Source organism: Gigantopelta aegis, unplaced genomic scaffold (genome assembly GCF_016097555.1).
Source record: "Gigantopelta aegis isolate Gae_Host unplaced genomic scaffold, Gae_host_genome ctg2103_pilon_pilon, whole genome shotgun sequence".
Taxonomy (NCBI): domain Eukaryota; kingdom Metazoa; phylum Mollusca; class Gastropoda; order Neomphalida; family Peltospiridae; genus Gigantopelta; species Gigantopelta aegis.
The window spans coordinates 43,722-67,624 of record NW_024532847.1 but is presented as its reverse complement, the minus strand read 5'-3'; the positions used below and the strand labels follow the sequence as shown (position 1 = coordinate 67,624).

General features: G+C 32.3%; 3 protein-coding genes across 3 annotated transcripts in view; 2 read left to right on the top strand and 1 right to left on the bottom strand.

The window, feature by feature from the left end:
* The first annotated feature begins 1,928 nt into the window (after positions 1 to 1,928).
* On the top strand, positions 1,929 to 5,604 carry LOC121391327 (serine/threonine-protein phosphatase 2A 65 kDa regulatory subunit A beta isoform-like). Its single transcript, XM_041522993.1, is given in 22 exon segments — positions 1,929 to 2,000; positions 2,144 to 2,164; positions 2,166 to 2,235; positions 2,289 to 2,335; positions 2,482 to 2,541; positions 2,597 to 2,657; positions 2,660 to 2,737; positions 2,790 to 2,806; positions 2,808 to 2,881; positions 2,929 to 2,995; positions 3,065 to 3,145; positions 3,214 to 3,324; positions 3,370 to 3,417; positions 3,482 to 3,596; positions 3,871 to 3,937; positions 3,985 to 4,001; positions 4,004 to 4,032; positions 4,081 to 4,132; positions 4,180 to 4,362; positions 4,719 to 4,877; positions 4,928 to 5,073; positions 5,533 to 5,604. Coding segments are annotated over 22 exon segments (1,647 nt in total).
* Positions 5,605 to 5,967: 363 nt separating this feature from the next.
* On the top strand, positions 5,968 to 8,599 carry LOC121391326 (UDP-N-acetylglucosamine--dolichyl-phosphate N-acetylglucosaminephosphotransferase-like). Its single transcript, XM_041522992.1, is given in 9 exon segments — positions 5,968 to 6,121; positions 6,168 to 6,246; positions 6,248 to 6,521; positions 7,124 to 7,362; positions 7,723 to 7,840; positions 7,919 to 7,989; positions 8,041 to 8,113; positions 8,115 to 8,285; positions 8,528 to 8,599. Coding segments are annotated over 9 exon segments (1,251 nt in total).
* An 858-nt stretch (positions 8,600 to 9,457) lies between these two features.
* LOC121391325 (serine/threonine-protein kinase Sgk1-like) overlaps positions 9,458 to 23,903 on the bottom strand; it is a 41,449-nt gene continuing 27,003 nt past the window's right edge. The window contains 11 exon segments of the mRNA XM_041522990.1: positions 9,458 to 9,636; positions 9,728 to 9,809; positions 9,811 to 9,967; positions 10,013 to 10,122; positions 10,124 to 10,209; positions 10,679 to 10,779; positions 10,926 to 11,191; positions 11,283 to 11,492; positions 11,602 to 11,632; positions 11,728 to 11,915; positions 11,977 to 12,038. Coding sequence (XP_041378924.1) covers positions 9,458 to 9,636; positions 9,728 to 9,809; positions 9,811 to 9,967; positions 10,013 to 10,122; positions 10,124 to 10,209; positions 10,679 to 10,779; positions 10,926 to 11,191; positions 11,283 to 11,492; positions 11,602 to 11,632; positions 11,728 to 11,915; positions 11,977 to 12,038 — 1,472 coding nt within the window.

Genomic DNA, 23,903 nt, shown 5'->3' with positions numbered 1-23,903 from the left:
ACAATCAACAAGTAGTAAAAATAGAGTAATCTAATTTTTCTACAATAAGTATTAAAGGAATGTACTCACGAACACGTATATTTAAAAACTTATACATGAAAAAGCCTGTAGGTGTAAAAGCCTGTCTTTATACCAACACATGGTATTAGTTACTAATAACTAATAGTGATAATTGTTGTGGGTAATATAATATAACATTTAATAACATGTACATAATACATGATGGTATTCTAAGAATGTTAAAACTGGACTATCTTTACTACATCCATATAATATATACCAGCTGGTGGTGCGTGAATGTGTACAAATAATGGGGGAGTAACCATCATAAGGAGTATAGCTTTACTACCTTACTACTCTATCCTTTATCAATTGGTTTATCTGTTCTGCCATTAACTGACCTGTGTATCTAATAAAATGACACGCTCACTAGTGACAACCATGTCTACACCACTAGTTAAATAACTTCCACTCTCCTAATGGAGGGAACACACACACACACTCACATAAACTATCAAATATCTTTCTCATATCTTACCTGAGTTTCTTTGGGTTGTGTTCGAAACATATATGGTCTATTTAATGAAGGGTTATTGTAATATCTGAGCTACACCCACTTACCGTCCTGATCCAGTACGCGTACCCAGCAAGCAATGACATCACTGTCGACTTACCAACACCTGCTTTCCAAGAACTCAAACAACGAGAAAGTCAGATTGGTCCATCAAGTTCTAGAATAGGAGAACATTTTGATTAATCTTTATTAATAATGACAGGGTGAGTACCTCTGATCCTCTAGCTTCCCAGTTTAGTGATTTGTCAATGAGTTTCATAGTGATGGTATCATTGGATGGAGTGAGAAATCCTGAGGACTCCACTCTAGTGAAATGTACTACTGTCCCGCTCTCTATCACTAAGAAAAAAAGAACATTTAATAAAAAAATGCATACAAATAAAATAAAATTTAATTCATACATATATTTGAAGTAGACACATCAAAGAAAATATTTCATCAATGGAACAACATGTAAACATTCAAATCAACAAAAGAACAATGCTCTCTATTACTCTCTCTCTCTCTTACTCACAAAACTTACACTCGTCCACTTCGTCCAGTTGGTTGTAAAGGTGTATAGTTGCGGCATTACTGCTCAAACCATCCGGTCGCCGTGCCAACTTCTTAGCCCCCACCATTCCTCCATCTAGCATCTGATTACCTGAGGACAGATGATTTACAGTACTTGAATGTAACATCATGTTATCAGGACTGTGTATTTTAAAAAAAAAAAAAAAAAAGAAATTGAGAAATAGGTGCTTCACTACCAGATGTCGATGACTCTCTATAAAATGAAAAAAAGATATATATTGACTAATAGAAATTGTATTATATCTCTTTACTAACTATATTTTTTAAAATTTAAAATATTAACTAATTAAATTTATTTAATTATTAATACATTAATTAATTTAATTACCGTTGCATGATTGAGACGGACCCAGGCATAACGAGATGCTATAAATAAAATAAATATTATGTAATAAATTAAATGTTATAACTAACTCTATCATTAGGATTTTTCAATATTCTCATTGGTCCCTGCATATTATTAGTCAAATAGTCATTCTACAATAAAAACAAAGGCAGTAAGTTCTCCATGGGAGGGAGAGTTATTTAAACTAACTCTAGATCTATTAGGTTGAGGTCTAAGGCGATCACCAGAAGGACCACGACGTCTACTATTAGGTCTTGGTCTGCCTCTGTCTCTGTCTGGTCCCATTCTATCTCCCCTAGCCATTATCATTGGTCCTCCTCTTACATCTCTCTCAGTATCCATTCCTCCTTTTAGTCGGAGGACCCCAGGACACACCTACTTAATTAATCTGAGCATGCGCAATAGATTTTCCTTCTTTCCACAAGTGGGAGAATAATGGCGGATGGCGATAACTCGATTTATCCTATTGCTGTGCTTATCGACGAACTACGGAATGATGATGTACAAGTAAGTAAAGTAGATTAGTTAACCTTTCATTTAATACGTTCCAGTAGTCATTAATAAGACTTCTGTGTAATATATATTTGTATGTCTAAGTGAAGTGTTAATTTAATGGGTGTGTCTTGATATTTATCTGATCCAACCTACAGCTACGACTCAATTCAATCAAGAAAACTTTCCACAATTGCTTTAGCTCTAGGAGACGAAAGAACTCGTAGCGAGCTCCTCCCATTCCTGACAGGTCAGTAATCATGTGATCAATCATGTGACATCATATTCATATCACGTATATAGATACATTAGACGATGATGATGAGGTATTATGGGCACTAGCTGAGCAAGTAAGTTAGTAATATATCAGCTGCTTAGCAGACCCTCCTTTTTGCTAGCTCTCCCATCATTAAGGAGGGTGTAGCTCACTATATTATTTTATTGCTAGGTGTACTTTTATGATGTCATAATGATATCGTTTGTTTTTGTATTTTAGTTGGGTGATGCAGATTTTGTGGTATTTGTGGGTGGACCTGAATACGCCCACACACTTTTAGTGAGTTAATTGACTGTAGTAAGATTACTCAACATTATGTCACACACTCCTCTAGCCACCCTTGGAGAGTTTAGCTACAGTTGAAGAGACTGTTGTACGAGATAAAGCAGTAGAATCATGAGAGCAGTAGCTCAGCAGCTGTCAGCAAAACAAATCGAAGATCACTTCATTCCAATGATAAAAAGATTAGCATTAGGTAAGAAATGACTAATATCTTAATAACATTTCTATCCTGTTGTTGTTTTAAGGTGAATGGTTTACCTCAACGTACATCAGCTTGTGGTCTCTTTTCTGTTGCATACACACTCACTAGTAATCCAACAAAGGAGGATTTACGAGCGTGAGTATTGGTTCCGCCCACCTTCACTAATTATTTGGTTTTTTTAGTTCTTTTCGTACTTTATGTTCCGATGATACTCCAATGGTTAGGAGAGCAGCTGCTAGTAAATTAGGGGTATGAAACCCTTATATCTATTTTTGTCATCATTTCTTTTCTCTTTCTCTCACGCACACACATACACAGGAATTTGCTAAAGTTGTAGAACCAGAAAATGTCAAACGTGATCTTATTACAATGTTCCATAATTTAGCTGGAGATGATCAGGTAAAATAGGTTTACTAAACCAGTTTATAATAAATATTTCTTTCCCTTACTCACCTTCTCTTTCTTTCGAAGGATCAGTACGACTGTTAGCTGTTGAAGCTTGTGCCTCAATCTGTTCATATATATCAAAAGAAGATATTGAACAACTAGTTGTATCTACTTTAAACAATGCGGCCAAGGTATGCTGTGTCATGTGACATGTCATGTGACTTGAATCCATTTAGGACAAATCCTGGAGGGTACGATATATGATGGCAGATAAGTTCAATGAAGTAAGTGTGTGTGTGTGTGTGTGTTTCAGTGATATGTGATGGTATTAATATTATATATTTTTAGTTACAAAAAGCTGTTGGGCCAGAATTGACAAAGACTAATTTAGTGCATGCCTTGTCTGGTCTCCTCAAAGATCCCGAGGCAGAAGTGAGAGCAGCTGCTTGTGCTCGTCTGAAAGGTGAGAAAAAAACTTCAGGTCATATTATTAGGAGGTGTGGTTTTATTTTTACTTTTATAGATTTTGTGATAATCTTGATGAGAGTGTTGACTCTATTTATCGTGTTGACTCTATTCTAACTCAAATCATGCTCTCTGTATTCAGGTAAGATAAATGTTTGTACTCTTATCTTTACTCTCTCTCTGTCTGTCTCTCTCTCTCTCTCTCTTCTCTCTCTCTCTCTCTCTCTCTCTCTAGCAATTAGTATCAGATGCTAATCCTCATGTAAAATTAGTACAGATGCTAATCCTAGCTTCAGTTATTAGTTATTATGGGTTTATCTCCCTTGTTGGCAAGGATAAGTAAGTTGTCATGGTAATAGACTCCACCCATTTTTATCCTATCATAGTACTATTGAACACTTGTTACATTATTCCTGACACAATTAAAAGATGAAGTAAGTTGATCCTCATTTAATGACATCATTATGACTTCATTGATTTAGTGTCCTGAAGTTCGTCTTAATATTATATCTAGTTTGGACTCTGTTAACAAAGGTAATTAACTAGTTAAAACCACGCCCATTGACCACACCTCTATTTAGTTATTGGTATCAGTCAATTATCTCAAAGTCTATTACCTGCTATTGTGGAGTTAGCAGAAGATTCAAAATGGCGGGTTCGTCTTGCTATTATTGAGTATATGCCATTGTTAGCTGAGCAGCTGGGTGTGGTCGTATTTGAGGAGAAACTAAACCAATTATGTATGCAATGGCTCATTGATAATGGTAAGTGCCAATTAATTAATTTAAAATATAAGTTAATTAATCTTGTTAATTAAGTTAAGTAATCTTCTTTAAGTGTTTTAAATTATGTTTATATATTTTAATAAAATTAGCAACTACAAAATTTAATTTGCAAATAAAAGTTAAGTGGGTGTGGCTTGGAAATCACTACATGATAAAAATACTAAATTTAATAAATAAAATCAATACACATTAATATAATACGCCCACTTGATAAATTTGAGGATTTAAAATGCTCAATACAGTTAATACCATGTAGTAGTTAGATATTTGCTTAAAATATAGTTGCTTAATTTGGGATAACTCCTGTTATAATTATCTGTTAATTGTATTTCTAGTTTATGCTATCAGAGAAGCAGCTGCTGTTAACCTTCGTAATCTTGTTGAGAAATTTGGTTCAGAATGGGCTAGAGTAGCGATATTACCTAAAGTACTTTCTATGGCACAAGATACCAATTATCTTCATCGTATGACGACTTTATTCACTGTTAATGTGAGTGGGGGTGTGGTTAGTAGTAAGTATTTATTTAACTCTTTTTCTACATAGTTATTGGAGAGGTGTGTTCACAGGAGGTGATAAGTGAGACAATGTTACCTGTTGTCTTAAAATTAGCAGAGGATCCTGTCGCCAATGTTCGATTTAATGTTGCTAAAACTCTCACCAAATTATCAATGAACTTACCATCAAGAGGAGTATTATGTATTGTAATAGATTACTATAAAAGTCTAGAGGTTACCAATGGTCGCTGTAGTAAGTACTATGTATAGAATAGTCTAATGGTTAGCTAATGGTCACTGTAGTAAGTACTGATGTTTACTAGTATAGAGCTTACTAATGGTAACTATCCTAGGTCACTGTGGTAAGTACTGATGTTTACTAGTCTAGAGCTTACTAATGGTAGCTATCCTAGGTCACTGTAGTAAGTACTGATGTTTACTAGTATAAAGCTTACTAATGGTAGCTATCCTAAGTCATTGTGGTAAATACTGATTTTACTAGTCTAGAGCTTACTAATGGTAGCTTCCTAGGTCATTAAATAATAATATGCACTAAGTAGAGCATACTAATAGTAGCTTCATTATGGTGTCTTTTATTACTTATTCTCTCTCTCTCTAGTATTGTTCAAAATCAAGTTATTCCCATGTTTGCAGAACCTCACAAAAGACAGTGATGTTGATGTGACATATTTTGCACAGGAGTCACTCGTAGGGATTAAAAGTTAACCCCTCCTCTAGCCACACCCCTATTGCTAGTACTAAATTATTAACTATTCTAATATACCAAGTAATATTTCGTTTTATGATGAGACTAGTCAGTCGTCTTTTTCACAAGTGTTGTAATTGTAATTATTTTATGTTTCAATAAATAATGCTATAGTACTGGTAATATGTAGGAAATCAGTTCTTATAAAGTCACGTGATAGTCTCGTGAGACGTGCAACAAACATACATACCATCAGAAATTTATAGATCAGAATTATTATAGTAAACAACCAACAGAATTGACCAATCAAATTTAATTATATAATAGAGGGTGTGTTAAATTTGTGGGTGGGCATTGGTAGCTGGGCATCAATTGGAGTTGTCATGGAGGACAGAAATGGTGTGCCATTGTTGCTAGCTGTAATATATTCTGTTTTCGCACATGTATCATGCTATAAGTTGATACATAACACGAAGGATATGTTTATACGAGCACGCATGTGTGGGAAAGACATGAACAAAATAAGTGAAGAAAAATGTAAGAAATATGAATACAATTAGTAGAGTGTATATCTTCTGCTCCAGTCCTGAAGGTTTGGGAGTCATTAGTGGAGCCATGTTTTTAATATCCTCTTTTCTGTTTATTCCTGTCCCATTTCTAGACTACTCAGAGCTACAGGTACAGTTGTCATGACAACAATGAATTTTGTTATCTTATTTTTACCATTCTAGTTTACTCTTTTATATGTGCTCTATTGTCAATATGTTGTATGATATTTCTTGGATTTGCTGATGATGTCTTTGATTTGAGATGGCGTCATAAAATCTTTTTACCAACCATTGCTTCTCTACCATTGTTAATGGTGTATTTTGTTAGCGGAGGATCTACTACAATAATAGTCCCTATTCCCTTTAGATCGTTGCTAGGATATGACTTAATCTAGGTACTGTATTATTGTGTTGGTCATTGTTCTAGGAATTATATACCATTATATGACACGTCCTATGAATCCATTTCTCCTGTATGACATGTTCTATGAATCCATTTCTCCTGTATGACACGTCCTATGAATCCATTTCACCTATATGACACATTCTATGAATCCATTTCTCCTATATGACACATCCTATGGATCCATTTCCCCTATGTGACATGCCCTATGCATCATGACATGTCCTATGAATCCATTTCTCCCATATGACATTCTTATAAATCCATTTCTCCTATTTGATATGCTTATATATATCCATTTATCTTAATGACATGTTCTATGCATCCATTATCTTATATGACATTTCCTATGAATCCATTTTCCCTATGAAGTTTTATCCTTCCATATGACACTTTCATTCTAATTTATTATGTGTCCATTGTTTTGAATTATACATCCATTATTCCCTTGTGTTATTTATCTAAAAAATCTTACTTTCATTTACTATTAATCCATTATACTACTATACATCCATTATACTACTATACTTCATTATACTACCATACATCCATTACTCTACTACATCCATAACTCTCCTATCCATATATCCATTAGGTATACTGGTATATATCTATATGGGTATGTTAGCAGTATTCTGTACTAATGCTATCAATATATTGGCTGGCATTAATGGAGTAGAGGTGGGACAATCTGTTGCCATAGCAATCTCTATAGCGATATTTAATTTCATTGAATTGACGGGACCATTTGCCGACAAACATCGTTTTTCACTTTATCTCATATTACCATTTATTGGAGTCTCCTTTGCTTTGCTCCGACATAATTGGTCAGTGAGTTAATGATATTCATAGTCCAATAAGCAATTAATATAGCTACTAATTAACTATTTATATAACCATTTATAACTTGTAATTAAGGTAATCAATATAACACTATTATTAAAAATCAATTAAGTCATTTGTGTATATGGACAACATATCTTGTTTATAATATATTATGATAAACATTTGTTTACTGTTATTATTTAGAGATTTTTTGCAAGTGTACAATTGTAAATTCTTATATCAGTCACAAGTACACACAAAACTATAAAATAATAAACCATTATTAATAAACTATTAATAGCTATTAATAAACTATTAATAACTATTAATAAACTATTAATAACTATCATTCTTATTGACAGGTATCCATCACAAGTGTTTGTTGGTGATACATATTGTTATTTTGCTGGAATGACATTTGCTGTTGTTGCTATTCTTGGATCTTTTAGTAAAACAATGTTACTTTTTTTTATACCACAGGTATGAGTTATTTGATTGGTCAATACAGATCATGTGACATTAATTGACCAATCACATCAATTCTTTCTTTCCTATTAGGTTTTTAACTTTTTATATTCAGTACCTCAATTGTTTCGTATTGTTCCTTGTCCACGACATCGACTACCAAAGTGAGTCTCCAATAACAAGCCACACCCCCTTTATTAACCTCATTAAGACAGGTTTAATCAATCCACTGGTCTTCTCAATATGAGCTATGTCCAGTTTCCTCCAGACCAGTTGGGACCAGGTGGTAAAACTCTTTTTAATGATAGTTGATACATTGGGTCTGGCCCACGTTGAGTGGTCAGTTGGAAAGAAACAAGATGAGATACGAGTTAGTAATTGGACTATTATCAATTTTGTGCTCAAGTTTGTTGGACCAACTCATGAGAGAACACTTACTATATACATGTTATTGATACAGGTATGACTTGTTTTCATAACTGGTTTTAATGTTTTGTCTATTGATGTTAATGTTATTTTAGTAATGACTTTCATTTTCAATAATCAATCCAAACTGTATTAAATTTCAAGTTTAATTGAACTTATTGACAACTATGCATTTATTTTCATTTTGACATTTGTTTGTTCATGCACTTTGTTTGTTCATGTGTCCATTTGTTTGTTCATACATCTATATTAGACTACTTTCTTTTTTTATTACAGATGTTGGGAACAGTGATAGCATTCAGTATCAGATATGGGTTTGTACGATTCTTCTACGACATTGTTCAGTAAAGTGTTTATATTAAGACATACTACATGTGATGTTATCCCCTTTTCTCTCTTATTGACTCTTAATAATAACTTAATAACTTTATTCAATGTAACCACATATACTTTAATATGGAAGTATTACTATGCATTAACAATCACTAGCCCTTCCTCAATATCCTGCTCCTCCTGCTTTAACTGTTTATAGGAATAGCTATTGTTTTTGTCATTGTCACTTTACCAGCTGCAGAGGTATTTCTTTTAAACCTTCATTGTTAACATAATGTACTATAACAGATGCTATTATTATCTAATACAATATGTTGTATTGATATGACAAGGACAACTGACTAGACAAAAAATGTGATCCTATATCCCAAATCCTTAAAGATGGATGTTACTATTTATAGTATTGTATTTAGTGCTATTTATAGTAACAAAGTGAATACCAAAGCTGTTAACATTTAGTTAAAAATACTAAAAAATTACCCACTATTGTTACTAAGTAAATTGTGATGTTAATTCCTTATTGTAATATGATATATCTGTTTTATCAATTCCCAATAGAAAAACAAAAGTCTAGTCCTTTAATAAATTGTCAAAGTGTTTTATTAGTAAAGTCTAAACAATAAACTAGTACTAGTATTGTTAGAAACACACATATATATACAAAAAGGGACTATACCACACCACATATTATCATAACAATAAATAAAATATAGTTCCAATTGTAAAAAAAAATGAATGGAGTCAATCACACACACACACATTATACATGTAATATAATTTACCTGTTCTGTTTAAAAAAACCCCAGACATCTATTTAGTAAAATCTACAATGATATCTAAAAAAAAAAAAAAACATATTAAGAGAAGCCCGTCTTATAAGTGGGTGTGGTTTAAACTATAGAGGTGTGTCTCATCACCAGGTATGTATGAAAACCCAGCAAAAGTCTCATCTTGAACGCTAACACTCATTCCTGAATTTCGAGGAGGAGAGGGTGTGTCTGAAACAGCTTCTCTTGTAAACTCGGGATCAAAATGACGAAGATCCAAATCACCTGGAAAGGGAACATATCATGTGACAGTCATATGACTAAAATCAAAAATTGTAATCAGCAATCAGTGTCATGTGATAGTCACATGACTTACCAGCAACATTAGGATTAAAAGGTGGTTCAATTTTCTTCTTATAAAGGTCATCCCAATTAATAGTCCGAAAGAAGGGATGTGCCCATAATATCGCGATGATCACGTGCTCCCGATCCCAGACGATGAGTCTTGTCTTTCTGTAGTAAACCCTCCAATAGTGACCTAGCAGCTGGTGTGATATTGGGACGGAGTCGAAGTGGTTTGTGTAAAATACCATCATACATTTCAGCCACATCTCGACTATATAGAAAGATATAGACTATAATATACCAGTCAGGAGGTTACCTGTAAAATGGAGGTAGACCATACATCATTTCGTAAGTGACCACACCCAAACACCACCAATCAACTGGTCGGCCATAGTCTTGTTTACGGAGAACCTCAGGTGCTAAGTACTACCGGTGTACCACAAAATGTTGAAGTGGTTTCTCCATATTTAATATCTTCTTTACAAAGTCCAAAATCAGTTAAAACAATATGACCTTTAGAGAAAGAAATGTATCAAGTGTCAACACGTGTGTCTACAAGTGGATAGTAAAATAACATGTACATATAAACATAAGTTGTCATAGTAACATAATAATAATCAAATAAGTCCACTCAATAATATGATTATTGTAAATATGTACAACAATGACATTATCACAATATTACTATGTGTTACATTCATTTATAGAGTATATACATACCAGTAGTAGATGTATCATTAGTTGGACAATACCATATGTTATTGTTCACTAATGATATATATACTGCTGGTACTAGTTTATATGACAGCTGATATAAGGTAGTTGGGGGAGAGCTCTCACTTAACTAAATATGGCATAATTATAGCACACTGCTATTCAATAGGATATTGCTCAGGATATTGTTGTATACTTTAGGATATTAACAGTGTCATGTGATATTGGTTAGTATACTAACTGTTTCATGTTTAGGATATTATATTACCTTGTTTATCTAACAGTATGTTTTCTGGTTTGAGATCACGATATACAATATCTAATTCATGTAAGTATCCTAGAGCTGATGTTATCTCTGCTGCATAGAACCTGAACCAAATGGATGAATAGATGATAAAATGGACAGATAATATACAAATTGATCAACTAATGGATATATATAAATAAACCAATGGACAGATAGATAATATTATGGATGAATGACTTAACTAAATGGACAGATAGGCGATACTGACCTAGCTCGAGGTTCTTCAAATACTCTCTCTCTTTGAAGATGAAAGAACAGTTCTCCTCCGTTGACATAGTCCAGAACAAAATATAATTTACTTGACGTCTGAAATGAGTAATGAAGTCCTACTAAAAAGGGGTGTGACACATTTCTCAATAACACATTTCTCTCAGCCATTATATGCTTGACTTCATTTCTTTTGACAATAGCTTTCTTTTGAAGAACTTTAATAGCATAATGTGTACCAGAGTCTTTATGACGACCTAAATAGACCTGTGGGTGTTTTTTTTCTTTGAGTCAAAAAATGAAAAATGGACAGATATGGTCATATATAATGGACATATAGAGATGGACAATCTCTTACTTTTCCAAAACTTCCTTTTCCAATAACTTTTAATAATTTGAAATCTGTTATTTGAGCTGATGGTTTCTCAGTGTTACCTAAATCCATTCTGTTCTCATCACTACTAACTCCATCTGCACCTCCATCTTCATCAATGGTCTCTCTGTCATAGAGGGGTAACGTCCCTCGTTGATCATCAAGACAGAGAAAATTCACGAACTGGTTCATATTCTAGAATTTTGGGATTCTGAGTGTGTGTGCGTGTGTGTGAGAGAGAAAGAGAATGTTAACATCTTGTCACAAACAAGACCTAAACATCTTAAAGGGAAACAATTTAAACCACAATCATTTTGTTATTGAATATATTATCTGTTTCCATAACAACTGATGACCTTGTTTTATAATAATGTATTTTAATGCTAATTTCATAGTCTGACTCCACCCACTTACTTTAACAAGATTTAATATAAAATCATGGAGACCCTCTCGTCTTTGTTTAATAAACCTAGGATCAAAGTTGTTGAGAAAGATACGTTTCCCTGGTAACTTGAGAGAGACTTCAGGAAATTTCTTTTTTATTTTCTCTTGCAATGTATTGAACTCATTATATCGTCTAAATATAAAATATGATTTATCTTCTAATCTGACTACAACCTGTAGTGTACGAGAAATAGTTATAATATAGTGTTTGTATTGTTTATTAACTAGTACATACTTTATAAACAGTGTATCTTTTAGACTCCACCCATGTCTCTGAGTCTTCTACAGCTGCTCTGTCTGCCCTCGTGGTCGTTGGTGGAGATCCCCATCATTAGAACTTGATGTAAGAGGTTCTATGCCTCCAGTCGCCATTGCTTAGCTCAGATACAAGTATACGGAGTGGGCGTGCCCGATCAAAGTAGGTGTGTAAATTTCATGGGTTTGGCTTTAAGATAATCACAATTCATACATGAGACTGCTTGGGGCAATAGAGGAAGACATTCCTCTCGCCTAATGTTGGGACAAGGATTTGCAGAAAAGTTTTACGAAAGTAGTGAGGTAATTAAAGAATTGCCATTCATACTTTATTATTTGAGGTGATACAAATAAGCATAAGCAAGACACTATGTATTTTGAACATTCTGCTTTATATTAGTTTCCTCTCTTTTACAGGGTAAGTTGATTACATTCAGTGTACAACGAGTGTCTAGTAGTCAGTGTATCACTATTATTGTGGAATTATATACTGTCTTCTTTGTACTGTAGTAATGTACAAGTCAACAATTGTCCTAATAATGCTAATAACATATCTTTGTTAGCATTAATCCATATCCTGCAACCACTTAATGCTCCTCTAATCTGTTTAAAATGTTGCTTTCTAACAGGATCTCCAGATGGGGATGTCCCTCTAATGCTGTATGGACATTAAATAGCAATGGTTTAACTAATGGTGATATAAATGGAAGTATTTCTTATTGACTCTTCTACTGTTTTGAAACTACCAGATCCAGATATGGTTCTTAGTGTTGGAGATACTCTAGGATGTAGTGCACCATCACGAGGTTCACACAGCATTACTATTACTGAAACATTAGTAAGTTAAATTATACATATTTATATTATATTTCCTATTATATTTTATTTATGTAATATTTTTAGAAACCCACCTGATCTCTCATAATGGTATAGTAAATGTTAAAGAAGGTACAACTCTTACCCTTCTCATGTGATAATCCTGGTAACTAATCTTGGGACTACATTCTATCAATGGTTCAACAGTACTGGTGGTGATATAACAAATGAATCTCGACTCCTCCTGTTCCATTATCTTTTTATTGACATTCAAAGACAATCTAGTGGACTCTATATCTGTCAATCCACTAAAGATATTGTACCAGACATACTATGTCCAATGTCACTATTATGTACAATGTAAGTTAATCTTTGTACTCCTGTATTGTTGATCTGTTCATCTTTTCTGATGAGTCTTACAATTAGTTTTGATATCATTCTTTATTTTAGATATTGCAGCTATCACCTCAATCACTCCTCTAGCTCAGCATTACCTGTGGAAACATGGTCATTATTAACTGTACCTTTGATGGGAATCCTGCTCCTGAAAATGTAACATGGCAACACAATGGGACTGTCCTTGATCCTGATAATTCACTCATATTTCATTGATACTCAGACTACATATACTGAGTTAATACTAACTCTTCAAGGACTAGAAGACAGTGGAAGTTATGTGTGTGTAACAGAAAATATAATTGGAAGGGAAAACAGTTCTATATTTAATATTACTGTACAAGGTTAGTTATATTGAGTAACATAGTAGACAAATGTCTCTCTTTCTCTTTCACACACTCCCCTTTTAGTTGCTCCTTCTCCTGTTGCTTCATTAATTCCCCAACTAACTGGTACTAGATCTGTTAAACTGACCTGGTCTTATGGTTTTAGTGGCAATGCTGATATTATGGGAGTTAATATAACATATGAAGCTGTTAGTAATAGTAATACTTCTGACTCTAATAGAAAGGGCCAGTCCCTGGGACAGAGACAACTATATCAGACCTTCAACCACGTACAACATATAATTTTACTGTTGTTGTTATTAATACTGTTAGTAATATAGTAGGTACTAGTATACCAGTGAGTGTAACTATTGAAACTGACCACTAGGTAAGTTAAAATGATTATAATCATATCAAGTCTCTCTCATTCTATCTTTCTCAGTTCCTAATGCTCCTACTCTTAATACTGTTACTGCTATCAACTCAACTGCTTTGAGAATATCATGGACTGTAAGTATTATTACAATATGCATACATTTATACATCCTTATAAATGACTTACATGTCAATAACTTCTAACAATGTTATCACTGTAACTAGCTCTACAGATTCTATAAGCTAATGTATTACCTAATATAGTCACTAGTCCTACTTAATATATGGTATCTGTAAATGCTATTATATCCTGCGTATAACTTGAACTTGACAGACTGTTAATATTACAGCTGCAAATGTTCAATGATGTTATGATCAATTAATTATATGTTATCATTATTATATCATTCCTATTATTTATACAGGATAATATAGATCCATTTACACAGACACCAGTAGACTCTATTACAGTGACATATGTTCCAGTAGATCAGTCACAGTTAATGTTATCTGTGATTGTATTAGCTCCACCCCACTACTGTTGATATTGGTGATCTAATGAAGGGTACATATTACAATGTGACTATATATGCCAATAATAGTGTTGGAAGGAGTCCTGATAGTAACAGTGTGACAACAAGAACTGATATTGATCGTAAGTTACTGTATTATATGTCCATTTTGTTAATATGTGTGTATATGTATCCCATTAAGTTATATTCATGTATTTTGTCACATATTTCTATCCATTTACTTTTAATTTGCAAACATTGTGGTAATTAATTATGTCAACACATTTGATATGATTCCTACTAAATATGGAAGATAGTTGTATTGTAACTTAAATTTGTTGTTATAATAGTCAGTATTTTATAGCATAGCTTATCAAACAGCATCATTGTAGTATACTGAAAATATACTGAGATTTATATAAGTAGTATAAAACTAGGTAGTTAGTATACTGAGCATGAAATATAATCTATTTATGTTAATTTTGATAATATATAGATTGTGGTCTGATATTAATATACTTGACAAACAGATTTATGATTTATTGATAAGTAACTTTATAAAATCTTTAGTTTTTTGTCATAATGTTTTTAATGCTAATATATGTGTACAGTATTATATATAAGTGTTAAGAAGGGAAAAGGAAACAGTGTCAGGTGCTAGATACATGGTGTATGATATATTATGTTTATATTACTGTCATTATATGACATATAATGTATTTATGTAATATAAACCCACAACTAGTAGGATGTAGTGACATATAAGTTAATAATAGACATTCTTATCATACCATATATCAAATCATGTCCTTATATGGACATATGGACATGATGGTTTGGGTTTCTTAATGAATAGACACTTAGTTAACTTTAGTATAGCTTTAGTTTATGGTTTGTAAGATTATTGTTGTTGTTAACAATTAATTAAACATTAATTCTGTCCTTAAAACTCTAGCTCCATTAGCTGTTACACATTTTTTAACATTCACTTCCTATATGTCCATGGAAATTTGGTTGTGGTTTGTTATGGGTGTAGTTTTGGAAAATTAATTGTTAGACAGGATGATATCTTAGTTATCAATTGTGTTGATGTACGAAATCCTGATATGTGCTCATGGCACCACTTCAGAGTGGACAGGATATATGCTACATGGTAACTTAGATGCCATCTGACCTTACATATATGGTAATAGAACCACTTATGAACTCTTATGAGATACAGGTATTAAATGTTTTTTATGAGAGGTTTAGATGATCTCTCTTTCTCTCTCTCTCTCACACACACACACAGTGTTAGTTCTCTTGCAGCCTCTAATATAGAGGGTGGACAAAGTCCGAACACTACAATATCAAAAACAACAGGTTTGCTCTCCAGTTTCTTAATAATCATGTGATAGTCATGTGACCAGATGCTCCTCTAATACCCTCTGTATCAAACATTATTGCATTACAAGCTACTGTGGAGGTGGATTCCAGTCTTCTGAGAATCTAGACCAACGTCTACAATATCGACTACAAGGTATATATAACAATAAAAGATGACTAACTATATTTGTCAACAGATTGGATTGTCTAGTACTAGAGAGAAAAATTTTTTTCTAGTGTGTCTCAGTACATGTATACTAACTTAATGCCAGAGACTATTTATGAAATCCGATTAATCAGAAATAGAAATGATAATTGTCCACAACTTATCAGTCCAAACTGTCAACTTTAACTACATTAGGTAATAATAAATAGGTGTGGTCACAATTCATATTACAATGTTGTTTTTTAGAATTAAAAGTTGTAGTAACAAGTTCAATCAATGGACCTGTTAAGCTGGTAATGGTGTAGTCCTTGTTTGTAACTTAGACACTGAGGAGCTCCATCTACTGTCACATGGACGTAAGTCATATATTATGATATGTCATAATGACATCATTGATATATCTATTCAGACGACGTGAATGGAGTATCTATTCCTCCTGATGTCATATCTGATAATGTACTTAACATCACAAATCCTCAGTTGAAGACACTGCTAACTACACATGTTCATTTCGAGATGCTAGTTATACATTTTCACTTGTAGTTATATCCAGTTCCTACTTCACCCCTTCTGCAAGTAGTAAGTAAAGACTAAGATTATAGCTATAGTTTTCTCTCTCTCTCTCTCTCTTTCTCCCATACCACGTCTCTCTCCTCTGTAGCTGGACTTCCTGTTTATGCTATACCTGCATAGCTGGGGGTGTGTAGCAGTTATCATTCTTATTTTTATTATTGTATTGATCATTGTACTCTGTTGTGTCTGCCGTGGGAAAAAAGATAATAAGAAATACACGTAAAAAAACCTAAAAAGTGAGAATATATTAACAAAATAGTTTGTTATAAATTCAACTCAACTATATTTCATTATCATTATATTGTTATAATTTATATAGGACTACTGGTGGTATGTGGTTAGATGAAGGAGCAGTGGATATATGCCATCAACAATGTCAACTAATCCATCATATCCAGTGCATACACTGTTGTACTGACTATATAACACTATAGTCAGTATATTGTGTACATAGTATCTAGTCAGTATATTGTGTACATATAACACTATATAGTCAGTATATTGTACATATAACACTATATACCATTATATATATACATATAGTCAGTACTGTTGTGTCATATATATACTATATAGTACATTGTTGTACATATAACACTATATCAGTATACCTGTGTATATATAAACACTATATAGTACCATATAGTGTACCTATATACTATATAGTCAGTATATGTGACATATAACACTATATAGTCAGTATATTGTGTACATATAACACTATATCACCATGTTGTGTACATATATACACTATATATTACATGATGTCAATCTGTTGTACATATTATACTATATATAACATGTTGTACCATATATTTATAATACTACTTTGCTTTCAAGTCTTCATGAAATCCAATATAATATACCCAGCTGTATGTACCATTATATATACAGATATATATATAAGATTGTACCATAATAATACTTGTTATAAGTTATTTTACCATATATACAACATGATAACATGTTTACCTACCAATATATTGTATATATGTAACCTGTATGTTATCTATATAACATGTTGTACATATATACTATATATAACATGTTGTACCATATATACTATATAACATGTTTACCATATATACTATATAAACATGTTGTACCTATATACTATATATAACATGTTGTACCATATATACTATATAACATGTTTGTACATGTATACTAATATATAACATGTTGTACTATATACTATATATAACATGTTGTACCATATATACTACATATATAACCATATTATATATATACATGTTTGTACCTATATATAACATGTTGTACCATATACACATATAAACATGTGTACCATATATACTATATATAACATGTGTACCATATATACTACTATATAACATGTTGTACCATATATACTATATATAACATGTTGTACCATATAATATACTCATAACATGTTGTACTGCTACTATAACTGTTTATATACTATGTTGTACCATATATACCTATATAAACATGTTGTACATATATACTACCTATAACATGTTGTACCATATATACTATATATACATGTTGTACCATATATACTACATATAACATGTTGTACCATATCTATATATATAACATGTTGTACCATATCTGTCTATATATAATGTTGTACATATATACTGTATAGTAACATGTTTACCATATAGTAAAAAGATTTCATGATTTTCACAAATTGAGCTTTTTTTATAAAATTTAATCATGAAGTATAATATTGTGTTTGAGGTGGGAGGGTCAATGTCTTGACGTTTTTATTTAGATAGAATTTCTAAACATTTTATTAAAAGTGTATTCACATATATAAAATTATTATGTTATATCACAAAAAACAATAGATTCTTATACAAGTATTAATAGTCATGTATTTGTAATTTGATAAATATATTTTTTCATTTTATTATATTTATGTATCCTATTATAGGAAGAACAACGAGGGCGGAGTCTAACTACAGAACAAGTTACAGCAACCTCCTTTAATACATTAGACAAGAATGATGATCGTAGTGGTAGTCAAGATAAACTTACTGATGATAAAATATGCTGATATTGACTTTGGAACTAAATCTAGTAGGCCTTATGATGAACAACGAGTTGAATATGCTACAGTTGGCCACACCTCCTTTACATCCCTCAAAAAAATGCTATACAGACTGATGTATGAACTTAGTAATGGGGTGTGGTCTATTTTTGAATTATTTTTTGGCTACTTTTGATCTTGTTCTCTTTTTTGTGGGACATTGTTTTTTTGTCTTCCTTTTTTTCTCACCAACCTCTTCTATTTGATTTGATTTGGTAATGTCTTAAAATTAATAGTTAAAGAGTGTCTTAGTTGATTTATAAATTTTTAAGTAATCTTTTAATTTTTGTTTTCTTTCTTTTTGTTATGTTTCAAACAAATTTGTAGGTTCTTTGAAATTATATTTGCACCTTTAAATTTTAAAAATTAATTATAATTATTTCCATAATAAAATCTGAAATTAAATATTAAAATTAATTTTGTAACTAAAAACTAAGGAGGACCATAAGTGTCACATATTTCTTGAAACCACCCCCTGGTTTAGTCTTGCATTCAATAGATGCTTCAATAATTCATTATACTACAGTCTTTTATCAATTCTTTATATAGATTATAGAAATGGACAGATGATAGATAGAGAGAAATAATAGTTTAGTCTCAAATATCAATTCTCAAAAATGTCAATTATATTAAACCAATTCCTAAAATCTCAGTTTCCTAATAGACAACTCAAGACTTTTCCCCCTAAACTTTTAACCCTTTTATGCAGTTTTTGTGTGATATTAAGTATAAATTAATATGATTACACCTTCACTTATCCGCATGTGTTTACAAAGAACTTGACTCCAGTCCTATAGGTGAGTATATTTTTATTAGCAATTGCCTTCAATGTAACTAAGGTTCATACTGGTAAACATAAATTTTATCAAATATAATAAATATGACAATCTCTTAATCATACTAGTCTCGTCCCCAGACCTACTAGCAAGCTGAAGTAAGCTACTTAGCTTGCTAGTAGGTCTGGGCACGAGACTATAATCATACATGGAACTGGTTTACTACTATAGTGGTGTAATGTGATGATGTTAGATATGGTTATGCTTAATTGTAGTTCATAAGTGTTTCTTGGCTACAAAAAGTGACACATATAATTGTGTACAAGCTTTGGTACAGTACATGGCTATACAGAGTGTACCTCACACTGACTCCAGTTGATCTCAACATTGGTTAATTGCTGTCATTCTCTTTTAAGCAAGCACCACAAAATAGAGGATATTCCTTTGAAATTTTTGTTTACACAGATTACTTTCTTATCTTGATGATTAGATAGTGTTGTAGTGTTTGTTTTTATCTTTTTGTTGAAATTTTCTTTTTTCCTTTCATTGTTTGAATTTGGTGGAATTTTTATTTTAAGTGGAAGGACTTGTTGTCTTCATTAAGACCCTTCAAACATTGTGACAGCTACCTGTACATGTTAACTGATTGTCTGTATAACATTTAGTGTGCTACATTTTAATTATTTGCCATTTCTAAAATGTGTATTTTAAAGTAATAGTGCTTCTTTTGGCTGCCTTTTAAAATCATTTTTTTTTTACTTTTGGAAAGAGTACCTCAATAAAAATATGAATAGTCAGTATATGTCAATGTTCTGTCTTTATAGACAACATTGTCACTAATTTCCATATCTACTAGATGTATATGTTACATATAATAGCATGTAGAGTAACATCTAACATGTACACGTGTAGCACGTGTGGAACTACCTAAAAGATGATGTGAGTATTATGTGTATACTAACTATTATGGTCAGTCTGAAGAAAATGATTTCAGGTCATTCAGGCATATATATATGGACATCATAATGGCAAAGGCATTAACAAACTACCAAAGATCAGGACATTGTCCCTTCACAAGATCAGTATACAATTGAGAAGTTAATATAGAAGTACCTGAAGATCTTACCAGGCCAATGGGTCCCAGCTAGCAATAGCAGGAATCCTGGAGTCTAAGTGGAGCCCGAGTGGGTGAGTGAGGAGGGATCGTTTTAAGCAACACACAAGGTTTTTTTAAATTTTTATAAATCTTAATCTATTAAAATTACTGGAAGGATTGTCAGTAAAACTGGTCAGTCAGATGAAATGAGAATCTGATTCAAAAAACGTTAAGACAAGATATTTCACAATATAATGGAAGAGTTTGGTGTGTCCTGCAATCTCGGTTCTACTGACAACACTTCCATTATCTCCAAAACCCAGTACAGCTGGTTTAAAGTGCGAATAATGCTCAAGCTAGGCAAATGACTTGCCTTTGGAAGAGACTATATGCCTAATGGTGGTGCTAGTTAGCAAGAATCCTGAACACTAAATAGGTGGCCTGCTGGTGAGAGTAGCGATCGTGATCGTATGGGTACATACTGTGTACTTTATTCTTTAATGTAATAAAATATTGAGCTGGTAAGCATCTAGATAGCCTGGGAAAAGAAAACACATATTTTGAACGTGAAATTAATGATGCTGGGTTTTTAAACTCTTATCTATAGTATATATTTCATTTTACTACAATATAAATACAAATGCAATAATAATTATATTATTATATTAAATATTAGTTTTAGCTTTATTAACAACAATCTGACAAAATAGGGAATACAAATGACACAATATAATTTGATGAACTAGTTATAAATACTAATCATAGAATGGGTAATAGTATAATATAATGAGACAATGACCTTAAAAAACATGACATTTAAATTAACTTGATGACAATTTAAACAGTTGTTGTTTATATGAACAAATTGTGTGCTTCAATGCATTAAACTTTATATGTCTGACCTGTCTACAAACTAGTATAAAATGCACAATCATCTACTGACTACCTGTGAGTGAGGGCATATATCAATGTTTAGAATATATGATGTCACTGGAGAAACACTGGACTATATGTGTAGATACATCTTCAGATGAGAACAGTTACACATACAATCAGTAAATGTAGACTATTGAAATGGCACTATAGCACAATATAATGATATTCGGTGACCCATCAATATAAAATGAATGGAAAAAGTTAAACTAGCCTTTAGCCTAACCATACACTTTAACCTTTTTTGTGCAGTTTTCATGTGTATTCTATATATTTCATAAGTACATATCTCCTCATCCACTAGTTCTTACTTACCATGTAATGCATGGTTTATTGATAGATAACGATAAGCATATGCACAGTTAGCAAACAGCATGGCAAGCACAGGAGAAGGGGCTAAATTTTTGCTTAACTTTATCCAGCTGGATAGCATGTCCTGTCAGAACAGTATCTATTTAACTCTTTACAGAATATTATTATTATATTACTTAATTAATGTCTGAGTGAAAAGTGTTAAAATTTAATGAGTTAGTACAGAGTCTACAATGTAATCTTGTTGGTAAATTATTGGCTATTATAAACCAATACGGACATATATTTATTTTGCGATCTATAATTAATGACCAACCCCCACAATTACTGACAATATAAATTATAATCGTCTAGGGTCGTGTTGCATCTGTAACCTCCAGCTATGAGTTTACGTTGTAGCTATGGAACTAAGAATCTTAAAGTGTCTTTGTTGCGCAATGATCTTCGTTGAACAGTGATGGTAAACTGATGATAGACTAAGCTTCAACCTAGTAGTTCATGTAAAGATCTATCGGCCAATTTACAAGTTAGCCACACCTACTTTTTATTATTTAGTCCAGAGACTAGACGAGCTAAACATCTATATAGTTCAAATTTAAGAGGTTGAACACATCCTGCCATATTGATTTCCCTCTTTGTTTGCAGGTCAGTCAGTCCTATTGAGTTTATATTCAAGTATACATGAGTGGCTCGATAGTCAATGATCTGTTACAACTGATAGTAGTAGAAATAACAAGTAACTATGCGAACTTATGTTGTAGTAGCATTGTATTGGTAAGATTATATTCCAGTGCTATATTATTATTTTTGTGCTATAGGTGGTGTACAAGGACAACATTCCTCTGGTAATAAGTAGAGCTCTTACTCCATAATCAAATGTATTTTAATGCTCCATTAATCGTTCCCCTCTTTGTCTGAGATGTGGATTTAATTGGTAATGTTCTATTTCTTTCTGATATTCTATGTATATCATATTCTATAGGCTATTATTATAATACTTGTAGTTATATGACTATATCTCCCTCTCATTCTATCTATTGCTATGTAGCAAGAAAAGGCAGGGGCGGAGTCTAACCGTGAGGAACAAATTATAACAACCTCCTTTAATACGTTAAAAAAATGATGATAGAAATCAATATAGTCAAGAGAAACTTACAAGTTAGAAATGTGACAAATTGAGTTTGGAACTAAAAACTTATGATCAGGTACAAATTGGCCACACCTCCTTAACTTACTTCTTCAACAAAGTGCTACAGACTGATGTATGAATTAATAAGTGGGCGTGTGGTCTATTGCTACCCTTATGGGACATTGTTTTTTGTGTTTTATTTCTTTATTATTTGCTTTGATTATGTCTTGAAATAAATGGTTAGAGAGGGTCTTCAGTTAGGGTTTCTAAATTTTTCAATTGAACTATTTTCTTTTTTGCATGTTTCAAGATTTCAAAAATTTAATATTATCATTTGCAAATTTTAAATTAAAAAAATAAATTTATAATATTTACATACATAACTCTGAAAAGAATTTTGTTAAGGATTGACATTAAAAATATTAAGATTAATTTTGTAACAATAAACTAAGGAGGACCATAAGTGTCACATATTCTTGAAACCACACCCCTATGTCAACTGATTAGTCTCGTATTCCAAGATCAATGGATGCTTCAATAATTCCACCATAATGTGGCCTTTTATCTACTTCTTTACATAAAACTCGGATAAAGAGACAGATGAGATTATGACAGAGAAAGATGATGGATAAGGGACAGATAGAGGTTATGGATATAAGGGAATAATAGTTTAGTCTCAAATGTCAACTCCCAAATGTCAATTTACAACATACCAATTCCTCTTACCAATTCAACATAACTCTTCCTAAACCCAACACTTTTGATCTTAACCTGACACACACACAGAGTTGACTTCCACAGAGAATACTCAGAATAGCCTTTACCCCCATACCACTTACCATATTCCCTACTACACTACTGTCATTACCCTCATACTACTTACCATTGTGCTACAAAGTCATAAAAATTAGGAGAAAATTCATCTTCATTTAATAGAGGGGGTGGATCTTGAACAATGTGAGTTAGAAGATCAAATTCACATGTGAATTCTCGGGTATTATAAGGGCTAGACCCTGTTGCTAATTCCACTAATGAAATACCTAAACTCCATACAT